The sequence below is a fragment of the Amphiprion ocellaris genome, chromosome 16 (genome assembly GCF_022539595.1).
Source record: "Amphiprion ocellaris isolate individual 3 ecotype Okinawa chromosome 16, ASM2253959v1, whole genome shotgun sequence".
Lineage (NCBI taxonomy): Eukaryota > Metazoa > Chordata > Actinopteri > Pomacentridae > Amphiprion > Amphiprion ocellaris.
This window is the reverse complement of record NC_072781.1, coordinates 10,406,636-10,420,673: the sequence shown is the minus strand read 5'-3', so window position 1 is coordinate 10,420,673 and position 14,038 is coordinate 10,406,636. Positions and strand designations below refer to the sequence as shown.

General features: G+C 39.9%; 2 protein-coding genes across 4 annotated transcripts in view; one reads left to right on the top strand and one right to left on the bottom strand.

Annotated features, from left to right (window-relative positions):
* Positions 1 to 5,954, top strand: part of zgc:154058 (Transmembrane protein 150A-like) — a 25,262-nt gene extending 19,308 nt beyond the window's left edge. Inside the window, exons 7-8 of one of the 3 annotated variants that reach the window (XM_023263879.3) lie at positions 771 to 948; positions 2,508 to 5,954. In XM_023263879.3, the coding sequence (XP_023119647.1) occupies positions 771 to 948; positions 2,508 to 2,788 (459 nt within the window). In that variant the 3' untranslated portion in view covers positions 2,789 to 5,954. The other 2 variants (XM_035945299.2, XM_035945298.2) reach the window with 2 other exon arrangements.
* LOC129350842 (S-adenosylmethionine synthase-like) lies at positions 5,939 to 14,038 on the bottom strand (the record flags this gene model as incomplete). Its single annotated transcript, XM_055018779.1, has 8 exons — positions 5,939 to 7,424; positions 10,619 to 10,752; positions 10,856 to 11,038; positions 11,137 to 11,229; positions 11,328 to 11,453; positions 12,221 to 12,364; positions 13,715 to 13,827; positions 13,927 to 14,038. Coding segments are annotated over 8 exons (1,008 nt in total), but the record flags the coding sequence as incomplete, so codon positions are not given.

Here is a 14,038-nt window from a genome sequence, read left to right as displayed (position 1 = left end):
ATTGTCTGGAAATCTTACGTTGTCATTTCCAGGAATAGCCCACTGCACAAGAATGTTCAGCATGCACTAGCCGGGTCAATAAACAAGTGGCTTAGAACCCAAGACTAAATAACTTCTAGGTTATTGGTCTAATGATCCCTGAGAACTATGTAAAGCAGAAGGATACTGTTATTCCAAAATGGCTGGAAAATCCAAGAAAAGCAGTTCTTTTTCATCAGAATAAATTAGTCTAGTCCTTAAATGTGTTTCTACTTATGGTTACTGCACCATTGAATCTCTTATCTGTTCAGATCAGTACATCTGAGCTGTGTGTGTGTGTGTGTGTGTGTCTGTGAGTGTGTGTGTGTGTCTGAGTGTGTGTACACTCTTCAGTGGGAGCTGTGGTCACGTGCTTGTGAGCAGCTCTTTTGTGTATTGTTTCTTATCATTGTTGTGACCAGCAGGGAAAAGGAGGCATTCTGTTGTGTTGCTTGCTCCCTTCATAACCTATATGTGGTCGCTTCTCATTCACTTATCATTCTGTGCCTTCTTACTTAAAGAAATCTAAACTGGCCTTCAAGCAGAGTATTACCCTCTATTGAATGATCAGACCCAACAGCTCGGTGCAGAATTTAGCTGATGTTGCCCCCTTCTGATCGTTCCCACATAGTGTTATTATTTTCTGTTAGTGTTCTTGTGGTGACTAAACTGCTGATTTTGTCTTACCCATTTTAATGTAGCCCCTCTTTCTTCCCTACCCTCCTCTCCCATCTTCTCTCCTTATCTGACAGGTTGATAATGCCAAAGTTCTCCACTATGTCGGAGCAGGCATCGCCTTTCCCACCAGTATGCTGTTTGTGTGCCTGCAGTCAGCGCTGACCTACCGACTGGCCAAGACCCAGGGGGAGTACAGCTTGGCCCACCTCCGGCTCTGCATGACCCTGCTGGCCTTCGTAGCCTTGGTGCTCAGTATCCTCTCCAGCCAATAACAGATGGCAGCCTTCAGTGCTGTCAAGTGCTGTAGACTAGTGTGTTGTACTGCAAGTGCTGACAGAGACATACAGGAACTATTTCCTTCCAGTCTTCACTATTACATGCTGTGTGCTGTCTGTGGCTTACTTTTTTATCGCTGTACACGAGAGTAGATCCAAGTGTTTATAGAGGACATGCTGTCAAGCACTTAGATCTGTTTTACATGTCACTCAGTGCTGTAAAGCCTCCGAAATTCTTATTCTGGAATCAGACTGCTAGATATTGGCTCAAAAATAACCTGATCAGAAAGACGTGGGATGTCTGGACCTAAAATGAGTATCAGACATGACGATTATCTGATGTAGTGTACAATAGCAAACAACCACAGATGCTACATCTTGGACGAAGACAAAAAGACTTGACAGAGTTATTTAACCTGCTTTCTCCTTATATGATAACTTCCACAGTGTGTCTGTGGCGTTGACCAACTGGATCCCTAAGTGTTTTCCCGCAAGCAACATGGCAGAACCAAAGGCAGGCTACAAACAACAGATAATGCGTATTGTCCTCCTGGTGCGACTCACACACTCCACAGTTGTTTTGTTGATCTCTTTTTAGATTTTTGCGAAGACAAAACGGCCAGAATCATTCACTCTTTTACTTACATTATTGTATCTGGTAGCTGGTCCATAACACTTACTTTACTGATCCTTAATAGGAAATTAATTTGCAACAGCAGCATGTTAACATGGACTACCAAGACAACAGAGAAGGAGGAGTGAGGTGAGGTGGGACTGAGCTGATGGAGGTCTCAGAGCTGGTAGGAGAGGGGTAAGGTTGAGAGGATGAAGGTAGACGTTTGGGTTGGAGGAGGAGGGTGGGAGGAGATGGTCAACCTGGTCTCTCCAGTCTCAGTGTGTGCAATAAGGAGGAATGTAAACAACAATGATGACAATCACAGTGAACTCCTGTGGCAGATAGTATGATCTCAGACTAGCTGCTAACAGGTCAATGTCCTGCTACGGAACTGCTCTTTGATGGTAACGTGTGCAGGGTTACACCATCTGTCATTCACAAGCAGAGCAAGTCCTTCACCTCTCCTCCATCTTATTACCCATAGAGCGAACATTTCCATAATAACAGACAGAAGAGCCGGTCATCATTAGTGTTGTTTCTTTATTCTGGTCAAAAACAGAAGTGTTAACGCTGCAGTACACAGTGTTAAAGAGGGCAATGTTCATGACTATTTCTTGGCAGGGTGCAGTGATTTAGTCATTTTTAACACCAGCAGGGACTCTCAGAAGACCAGAAAGCACAGACATCAGGATGCATTTTAATGAGAACACTGAGAACATTTTCTTTCATAATCAAAACAAACTCTGTTCTTTTATCTGAGTTTTGAAATAACTGGGCTGAGATTTGAATTTTGCAGCCTTTATAGGAGCAGTTAGAGATAATTTAAGGTGGCAGAATGGTGACAACTCCGGCTGCCCGTCATGTGTAGACAGTTTCACTCTCACACTGTTTGCTGTTTTTTTCCTTAACCGTGTTTTCAGGTGGCGTGTTTTTCTGTCAGGAGAGCTTCGTCCTGCAGCACGCCTCTGCCATCTTTGAATGGGTGTTCTGCGTCATCATCATGCTGTTTTACGGGACGTTTGCCTTTGAGTTTGCCAGCATGTCAGGAGACACCATGGTGGTTCTAGCTCGAGGTGGGACCCTGGGACCCGCTGGGAGAGAACACAAGGTGGACGCACTGGGAGCACTGGGGGCACTGGGAGGGCTTGGTCCGCACTCACAACCACATGCACACCAACCTGAAAACATGTCCATCCTGTAGCCTCCTGGCACGTCTCGATGCCACGCAGTTGCCTTGTTTATTCCTTTCAAACTCTGGTTGCTGGATGAGTTTAATTATTCATTTCCAGCCACGTTCGCCTGAAGCTTTGAAACGAACCAGGCCAGTGAAGCAGCTGTTCATGGCCGAGCGGGTGCAGATCTGCCGCCACAGCGGAGAGCTCGGTTGGTGTTGTGCTCATATCAAGCTAAAGAACATTGTTTGCATTTTGCACATTGCACAAACCAAATTTTCTCCCGAATCTGTCCTGTCGTCAGTGACCAGCAGGGAAGTAGTTGTCAATCAGATCATTATAATGTGCTGCTCCCCTTGAGTTCCTGTAAACTATCTCAATATGTGGCCTTGGACCGTGTCCTCTTTAGTGACTGATGATGGTTTCAGTGTATGTAAAGAAGTGAAGGCTGCTGGACGGCCTAGCTGACAGTATTACAGTAGTCAGACAGTGAGAAGGTGTTTATGAGTGTTTCAGTGGGAGCAAGGTCAGACCTCAGGCTTGTTTTCCTGCCAGAGTTTGGATGAATGCAATAAATTCAGTGAAACGGTCTGTCACATAGAAAGTATAGAAATGTTTTAGTCAGAACCAGGCAGCCGTCTAGATTTTACAATCATTTGAATCTCCTTTAAGCGATATTTGCGATATCAAATAACTCTCTGATTATTAACACGTGATTCTACATAGGTTTCAGCTGCTTTTCTTATCTGACCATTTTAGTTATTCAGTCTGCATACTCGACTGCATGTTACCTCCCGGTCAAAGATGAGTGAATGATAAAGCCGAAGACCCAGATATGTGTCTCAGGAGTTGGTTGGCCAAAGCTGAATGGAAAGTGAATGTTGGGCTCATGTTCTTCAGGTTGACATTAGAAGAATAATGTGCTCTGCTGGTGTTCTGATGGGTGTGTACGTAGGTGTTAGCTGTGGCAACTTATTTTGGTTTGTTTTGTAGTTAAAATCACCTTAATGCAGCTTTAAAGTATGCGTCATTTATGTTTAAAGGACAGCTCCAAATATGCAAGCCTAGTCCCTGGACACAGGGTCTTATTCTGTCTGCTTTGGTTGAGGTTTCATTGTTTTAAAGTCATAAATTCAAATCATAACTGCATCTAGAAATGAGTTTGTCTTTCCTTCTTACTGTTAGCTTGATGATAAACCTGAAATAATATTGGATTCAGTTTCCTCTCTGTAAAAGAATATGAAAGAGGGGTGACAGAGTGTCCAGAGGTCAAATGCATGCCAGCTAATTCAAGCCAGAGCTCTGACTTTATTGAGTTTAGTGACGAGGCATCACACGTGCTTTCAGGTCCTCTATGGATGGAGGTCTGCATCTTATTATGCCCCGTCAAGAAGGAGGAGAATGTGCTCGTTGCTTTACCTGCTTGTTTTTCTTTAAAGCTCTGCGTAGTTGGAGTTTTTTTCAGCATGTCAAGCTGGTGCAGTGGGATAAAGGGAAAAGGTTTGTAATGTAAGACTGAGATGCACTGTCCTGACTCTGTGTTACTGTTTAAAATGTGCCAAATATCAATTTGCCTATGGCATCGGTGCTAAAACACAAAAAGGCCTTATTCTGTCATCTTCCACCTTTCTTAGTTGTGATTATGAAAGCAATAAGGGGAGACATAGTCAATCAGTTACAGCCTGCATAGAGAAGGTCCTTGTGAGTGCCAGAAAGACTAGTATCTAGAGAAATGCTCCCTGCTGAGAGAACACAGTTCATATTTTTAGGAAATTGTTAACATCTCAGTGTAATATTAACACATTTTGAGGTCCGAGCTGAAAACCAGGTCAAACAGAAGGTTTACAACAGTCGTACTCTTGTTAGTTGGCCGTCATTACGCCCTCAGACCATAGCCGGCCACATGTTGGGCAGAGGTTTGGTTATAGTGCCAGTAAAAGTGGTTCAGTGGCAAACTTTTCACTCAAGTTTCACAATCTTTTACTAATGGACTGAAATGTGGTAATTCACCATCAGGCTGAATGTATACGTTCAAAAAGACTGAACAGGAGAAGCTCATGGACGCTGCAACGTGGAACGAGCTGGAAGGTTCGCCGCTTGATCACTTGCTTCTCCCTACTGGTCGAACAGCTTATTGCTTGAGTTTGTGTAAAAGTCAGAGCTGTGGTTTTGTATCTCAGCTCACGGGACGTCTTGTTTTCTACTTGAAAAAAAACTCTACATGTTTGTGTCCACAGCCAAGAATATTCAGTTGGCGACAGTTTTAAGGTCAAATCTGCAGATATGGAGTTACTGTCATAACAAGTAGGGAGGTCTCCTGTGATGATACACTACTTTTACAATATGCATTCCTCTAACAAATCACAGTGGAAATTTGATGCGTTTCGTGTGTTTAGCCAAATGACGGTGCTGCTCATGTTGCTCTAGCAAGAAACATATTGTCATTTGACATTTATTAAAAGTGTTTAATTTTACATCATTGATGCCTGTTTCCGGTTAACGCTAAACAGTTTGACATTTTGCATTGCCTGCTACACATCTTTCTCTTTATTTTGTGCCACCATCTCTACTTTCTGTCTTTTGTTCTTGTTTATGGATCTGTCTGATCTTCGCTCTCAGGAAAATGTTACAACACCAGCTACGTTGTTTGATTCCGTTTGCTTCTGCCTTCTGATGATGAGGACTCGTGTCTATTTGTTTTGTGTAGTATAGGTGCAACTGCTTTTTCACAGTTATAGGGCTGATGGTTAGCCGTGGTGTAATAGAACGTTTTTGTTAATCAAATAAAAGCTTAAAACATAAGCATTCTTGTAATGTTAGCTTGTGAGAATGCTTATGCTGCTCACGCAAACGTGGTTAAATATCGGCAAGAATAAATGAGCTTCCTCGTGTAATCAGTAGATCACTGGTGAGAGCATTCTGACAAACTAAACAGCTCTAGTAAACCTCACAGAAATGTTAATGTCACTCTCAGTCGGACAGCGAAATGCTCCCTGTGCCTTATGTATTATTTTGATAATGAAAACCAAAGATGTCTTGGTTGCAAATTCTATTTTGATGAAAAGTCATGATTGTATACATGTATGCCTTAATGTTCAATAAAGAAAAACTGAAAAAAGCAAATGTTTAAACGTATTTGCACAAATGACCATGAGCGTGTTATGAATAAAGGCCAGAGAGTGGTTTATATCTTTATTTTTTTATTGTTTAATTATTTACATTCATCAGTTTCTCTGCCAACAAAGCTGACAGAAAATGACACCGATAGATAACACGTTAATTAGAGGAAGACTCCTATTACAAAAACAATGTCGGCTGTAAAAGTATGCACGAGTTGTTCTGCTCACCACAAAAGTCCTGAACCTCTACAGACATGTTAATACTTCCTCAATCCCATCAGAAGGATAGAATTAAATACTTTGTGATTAAGCAATAGCAAAAGCTGACTTGAAATTACATTTTCTAAATGCTCTATGGGAAATCTTTCAATAAACACTCCCTTTTTTTCTCCACTCTGAATCCCTGGATTTACACTCTACAATACAGAGCTGCAGTGTAACTAGTACGAAATTAGCTAAAATACCTCAAAAGAGGATCAGACTGTATACAATGAGAAATTTATATCTTCAACAAGGTACGTCAGCACAAGCCTCTAACATTGTAAAAAAGCTGCAACTTTAAGACATCAGTGGTCCAATAAATGCGTCGGTCTCAACAGTTTTAAGAGCAAAGTGAGAAGAGACTGATTCACAATCAAGTCAGGATTCAAACTTCTAATTTTTGCTAAAATGACTCACATTTACAGCAGAAGGTAAAAAACGATCCCAAAGCTGAGTCTGACAGCAAAGAAGAGCAGTGTGAAAACATAAAACTGCAAGGCTATTTTACATCTGACTGATTGTAACATATTTTATGTCTCAGAGATCAGAACTCTCCCCGCGTTTCAATGACCTGACTTGGTGATTGTAACAGTGTGAACAGCTTGCTGTAGCACACATTACAAAATAAGACTCAGAGAAGACATTTTACAGTCGCAACGAAAGGGTTCAATTATTTTAGAAAACCTCTGGCTGAGCAGTAATTACACTTCCGAACATTAATATGGTAGTCACTTTTGTCAATAGCACCCTTTGAAAAAGAAGCACTGAGTTTATTTCAATGCATCACACTGGTCACATAAAGCAACATAAACAGCTTGGAGGTAAAACACTCAAGTGGTGCAGAAGTATGCATCTTCAGAGGGTTTTATTTGCTGTTATCAGGGAAGATCTTTGGCTATAGATTGTACATACATTTATAAAGCACCAGTGATTTGATTTTTTGTGGCCTGGAAGAGGACAAAGGGGAAAAAATGTCTCTTCTCATTGGGAGCATCTCCCATTACACGTCTTTCATATAATCATCTTCTGACCTCTTTAAAGCTGACTTATACCTCCCTAACTTTGGCTTTTATTCTCTCTATTAAAAAACGTCCTATCAGTTGATGGAGCTGGCAGTTACAGCCCATGAAGAGGCGTCTTGTTCAGCCTCCGGGCGGGCATCAGGACAAGCAGGTGGAGTATTTAGAAGACAAGCTTTTTGGGCACCTCCCAGGAAAACTCCGCTCGGCCAAAGTGGCCATAAGAGGCTGTCTGCTGGTAGATCGGCCTCTTCAGGTTCAGTTGCCTGAGGAGGACACAGAAGAAAGGCAACATTAGAAGTGAGAAAAGACTGTAAGCACAATTTCAGAGTTCATGTTTGGACAGCAGGATGACGGGCAGACAACAGGAGGGAAAAAAGCGGAGGGAGGTGCAGCAGGGTCACCATATGTCACCACTGAGCCCTCTGGAGGTGTTGAGGGTTTATCAATGAAACGCCAAGTAAGGACGATGCTCAACCAATGACCCTGGAAGCAGAGGTTTCCTCCTGTTTAAAAGAGAGTTGTCATCTCCACTTTCACCTTCTACCTGTTCTCCATAAAACTGTATTGTCTTGACTAAGTCGACTTGACCTAAACATTTAAAGCACCGTGAGATAAGTATGTCTACTTATGTTAATGATGCATATTTGGTCATCTTCTATCTCATTTGGACAGCACTTAAGGTCAATGTCTGTTTTAAACATGCTATATACTGTAAATAAAGGTGACAACTGGATTTTATGTGCTCAGTACAGAGTTTACCCAAACAAGGAGAGATTGCAGATTACAATACAGGATTGTATAAATAAAAGTCCTATGAGCTCAGCAGACTGTATAAAGTAGAGAAAAATATTTGTCCGACACATTATTTTTTTTAGAAAACCCCAACTGTATTTGTCTTTTAGTGATCTTCTATGACCAAACTCATTCATTAAGAAATTGTTCCTTGAAAAATGCTGCATCATGCATGGTTTAGATGGGAATATATTAGATGGTAAACGTTTTTGTTACATTCTTGTCTGAATGAAATGATGTTTATATCATTAACATTTACCCACTGAACTGGAAATGTATTATGGCTACAACTGCAAATAGTAATATTTTTTAGCAATGAATAATCAGTTCTTATGGGTATGGGTCAATATATAATTGTGGGACTTTTTGTAACATAGTTGACATTTTTGCTGTTTTCAGGCCTAAAATCAACATGGCTGCCTACAACCAAACACCACATGGTATTTTTAGAGAAAGATAATTCTAAAATATTATATACACAATTAAGTAAAATTGAAATTGAAAGTTATTTACAAAGATATCGTAGTAAACCTGTTGATATTGTTATGATCCTGCTCCAGCCCCTGTCCTTTTTTCCCCTTCTTCCTCTTTTCCCTCCTTTCTCCTTTGGGTCCTGATCTGTTTCTGTTTTGACCTGTCTCTTTGGCTCCCTCTGTCTGTCACCTCTTCCTCATGTCTCTCTCTCTCTCTCTCCCTGTTTCACCTGCCTGCATTCTGCTACCTGCTGATTACTACAATGAGTTTTAACTGCAGTAATCAGTTCACTCCATTCACCTGTTCTCCACCTCACCTCCACCTATTTAAGCTCTGTCCTTTCATTCGTTCCCTGCTGGATCATCGACTCACATTCCGTCACAGTCTGTTTTCCCCCTTGGATTTAGTTCTCCATACCAAGCCCTGTGAACCCCTCGTCTGCTTCAGCTCCTTGGACTCTCCTGCTTCCCCCCATCCTGGTTTTTCTCCACTTGGACTCTGTTTTGCTCCAACCTGTTCATGGATATTCCTCAGCATTCTGTCTGCCAGTTTTGTTCCCCCACTAACTTCTGGATTCCCTGAGCCTGCCTGCTTTCCCCCTGGTTTTGTAAGTACATTGTTTTGTTGTCTGGTTTAGTTTATCCATTTGGTTTTTGTAGTTGAGCTGTGGGTTTTTTGTAGGTCTAGTTTGTAGGTGATTCTAGTCTTAGATTTGGTTTAGTTTATCTCCTGGTTTGTTTTTCCCCTTTCTGTATTGGTTTAGTTAGTTTTGGTTTAAACGAAGACCTGTTTCCGTTGCCACCTGTCTGTCATATCTGTGCCTGCGCCTGGGTTCTCCAACCCCCCCGTAACAGATATGTGATAAATCTACACTTGACTCACACACTACTTTATATTAAATAACTCAGAAAGCCTTGGAGTCTTGCCAGTCTTTAACTCAGGAGGAAATGACATCATGTGGAGCAGGTCATGTGATCTGGAATTAACACACTTCCTTGAGGTGTTTTTGTAATGTGGTTGAAAGTGATTTCTCGGACACAGATACAATTTGTTATTTTCCATATAAAATTTGCTATATTGCCAAAAAAAGAAACGTCTGTCATGATTATCCCAACTTAATAAAAAGAACACAATCAAAACAATTTTTGAATAAGCTCATTTTATTATTGTTTAGCTAATTAGAAGGTGGTTTTATTAAATTGGGATGGTTATTTAGTTAACATTTTAGTGATATTCAGTCATTTTTTATTAATAAGTGATTGTTTCCATAATAAATAACTATGGAATTTGTAAAGAGATGATCATAATGAACATAAAAATATATATTTTTTTACTGTTAATAAAAATGTATGCAAGATATATTACATGCAATTCAAAAATCCCTCAATTATATATTGATCTGTATGGATCTATTGACTGACAGTGCAGCTCACTAAGGTAAGAACTGTGTTATGTGACTCTGGTAAAGTATTTGTCCCTATACAAATCAACCTGAAATTAGCAATAGATTATGAAGTGGAAATGCAGATGCATAATAAATAGATACTATATTAAAGCCACCATGTGTCCAACTTTAGTGCCGCCTAGTGGTAGAATCCAAAAAGGCAGACAACAACAGCGTTTTCTAACTCTCTATAGAATTCTAATTAACGATTATAAATAAATAAATAAGTAAATATATATATATATATATATATATATATATATATATATATATATATATATATATATATATATATATATATATATAAAAATATATATATATATAAATATATATATATAAAAATTATTTTTATATATATATATATATATATATATATATATATATATATATATATATATATATATATATATATATATATATATATATATATATAAAAATAATGGTTGTATTGTTAAATTTAAATTATTTCTGTTTTTCCTAATCAAAATTCTCATCACTTTACCGGTAAGGCACTTGCAATAACTGTTAAGCATGTGATATTCTGATTACCTTTAAGTTTATGAAATGCCAAAAAGTAGTTTTCATTGTCTTTTAATATGTCTGATATAAAGAAGCAGCAGTTCTTCATTTCCAGTTGAAAAACAACTGACATGATTGATTGATTAAACCTCTACTACACACAGCGGATTTAGAAGAAACAGTCTCCTCTGTATTTGTCAAATACACAAGTCAGAGTCATTTGTTTACCTGACGATGACGCCTGGCCGCAGATCAAAGTTCTTGTTGACGATCTGCAGCAGTTCTGTCTCTGTTTTCTGGGAGGAACCGTAGGTGAACAAGGAGATGGACAGAGGATGGGCCACTCCAATAGCATAAGACACCTGTAGAACATGCAGACACGTCGATGGAAATACTTTCAGTAACAACACTGGTAATCTACATCAAAACCGTAGTTGTTGAGCATGTTTGGAGCTGTGCACTCACCTGAACCAGAACTCTTCTGCACAGTTTGGCTTTGACCAGAGACTTGGCCACCCAGCGAGCAGCGTAGGCAGCGGAGCGGTCCACCTTTGAGAAGTCTTTTCCAGAGAAAGCTCCACCGCCGTGAGCTCCCCAACCTCCGTATGTGTCTACAATAATCTTCCTGCCTGTCACGCCAGCGTCACCCTGTTGGGAAAAAAAAAAAAAAAAAAAAAGAGTGGAAAATGAGCATTTGTCACCAGCATTTTTTCTAACTAAAACAGCCGTTTGTGTGTGCTGGTCACCTGTGGTCCCCCAATGACGAAGCGACCGCTTGGCTGGAGGTGGTAGATGGTTTTGTCATCCAAATATTTCGCAGGAACCACGGCCTTGATCACCTGAGAGAAACAACTCGGCGTTAAAACCAAATATGTGACTTTATTTGCTGAACGTGACATCAGTCGGGGGCCAGTGATCTGTGTTTCTGAGGCTGTACCTTCTCCTTGAGGACATTCTGCTGTTCCTCCAGAGTGATGCAGTCGTCGTGCTGGACGGAGATCACAATGGTGTGGACCCTTTTGGGGATCACAGCTCCGTCCTTCTGGTCATAATGTACAGTCACCTGTGGGACAAAGGAAAAGTCACTAGCTGGTATGCAACATTGGAAATGGCTCTTGTTATGGATGTTCAGTTCCCTTTCTTTAATTCTAATTTATCATATTCACTGCTGCTGTTTCAACGACTCCAGAGAATGATTCAAACTTGGCTCTCCATCATGTTCAGACACTTGGAACGGATCAGCTCATACTGTGGAAAAGGACAAGACTTGTGGGGTGCAAAGGGGATATATTCAGGGTTTTTTTTGTTTTTTTTTCCTGGTTATCTTCTTACATCACAGAAAAAAGGTACTACATCTCCAATATCCTGTGATTTATGAAGCTTCTGTTGGCTGGTGTTACGATCAGGTAATTACAGAGTTAGGATCATAATGATTTATTCAAACAACACACACGTCACTTTCTGTCTTTGCCTCCTTATGTTCCTCGCATCACTTTTTAGTAGAGCTAAAGGTAAATATAAAACGCTCTTTTCAAATACCTGATTTAAAATCTCACCTAACAATCTACATTTGACCTTGAAGACAAAATCACAGCAATTTTCTACCAAAAAGTTGCAGTCAGCAGCTAACTGCCTCTAAATCAGCCAAAAAGTCGATTATTTCTGTAGACAGATTTAACTTAAATACTTGCAATAGCCACCGTTGATCCGATTTTCAGTGCTGGCATAAAAATAATCTCTTGGAAGACATCCAGTGTAGAAACAAAAAACTAATTCACAGAGAGACGGCTGTAGTTGTTTCTGTTTTAGGGCTGTAATGCATAATCTCACCTGTGTTTTGGAGTCAGGACGCAGCCAGGGGATGGTGCCGTTGCGTCTGAGATCAGCCATCTTGGCGTTGAGTTTGTGAGCTAAGACGATGGTGAGAGGCATGCACTCCTCTGTCTCGTCTGTGGCGTAGCCGAACATCAGACCCTGCAGAGGAGAGAGAGAATCAGAAACATTGTTGACAGTGAAGTCTGATGACACAAATCATCATCGGCAGGGAAAAAGCAAAGCACAACAAAAAGGTAGGCAGTGTTAAAATGTGAATATGCACAGAGCAACAACGTGGCCTGTAAGGAATCCACTAGAGTTATATTGATATATCATTTATCCGCATTATACCCGAGACAAGATATATTCTATGAAAAGAGCTGAAGTACTTTACTTATGAATGTAAAGAAGACATGCAATAAAAGCAAAAATAAAAAGTGAAAAAAACCATCAATAAAACAAGTAAAATAAGATGCTTCCAGATGAAGTTATGCTTTGGACCTTTATTTTGATTGGTGTTTTCAGGTTAAAAGATGATTTGGTACTGGCTACACAATTCTACAGAACAAAGGTTATCAGTCTCATAGACAGCAGGCTTCATCCCATCAGGTGTTTGGATTTTACTGAGTATTTTTTCCTGGATTTTAAATCTTGATCAGGGCATAGTTTTAAGGAAGTGCTCAGTTTCCCTGTACAGTGTATTTCATTTGTTGGTGAGGTTATCTGACTGCAGCCACCTCCGTCCGACACTCCTGACATCAAAAGCAGTTTAGAGACATTTAATAATAATGTGATTAAAAAAAAAACAACTCTAACCCTAAATCTCTATTCCAAACATGTTCCTTAATTATTAGCAAACCTTTGTCACTATGGGTGAAATAAAGCCCAATATATCTAGCAGATAAAGTTCTGGGAAGAGATTTATAAGAAGATCCTGATTCGGCCAGCTCTATTTTATATAACTCCATCAGTTATTTGTTTTCATTTGGTGGACCGTGAATGTTTTTATGGTGTTCCTGACTGAAATACACTCTTTTACTTAAGTACGGTACTTATGCACAATTTTAAACATCTTTATATTTGTACTTCACATCATTTCAGTGAAAATATTGTACAGTGATTTCACTGATAACGGTGTATGAAGGAGTTAAAACAAGTCTCACACAACCACTTACAACAGTAAAATGTGAAGAGTAATCGGTGTCTGTCTAAGCTAACAATGTCGTGTATAATGTTATATCAGTCACAGGGGACAATTTTCTGCAGAATAAGTGTTTTTAAACACACGTGCCTGATAATATTTCTGTACTTTCACTGAGGCAGATTTAAAATGTTGAAACTTTACTTATAACTACTTAAGTAAAAAAATCTGAGCATTTTTTCCCAGCACTTCTGACCTTAAAAACATCCATTTCACCAGATGTTGCCTGAATTCTTTAACATGGCAGTCAGACCAACTGTGATATTTGTTTTTTCAAAGGACACATTTTCCTGTTGCAACAGTCCTACCTGGTCTCCTGCTCCAATGTCCTCCTCCAGTCTGTCCACATGGACTCCCTGAGCAATGTCTGGACTCTGCTGCTCCAGAGCCACCAGCACATTACAAGTCTTGTAGTCAAAACCTACAGAAGGAAAGTGAACAAAGAGAGAGAAAGCTGATGAAAAAGGAAACACACACTGTAGAACCTCTATTTTTGTTGCTTTACATGTTATTCTCCCACCTTTGTCAGAGTTGTCGTAGCCGATGTGTTTGATGGTGTCCCTCACCACCTTCTGATAGTCCACATTGGCCCGAGATGTGATCTCTCCACAGAGCAACACCATGCCATGTTG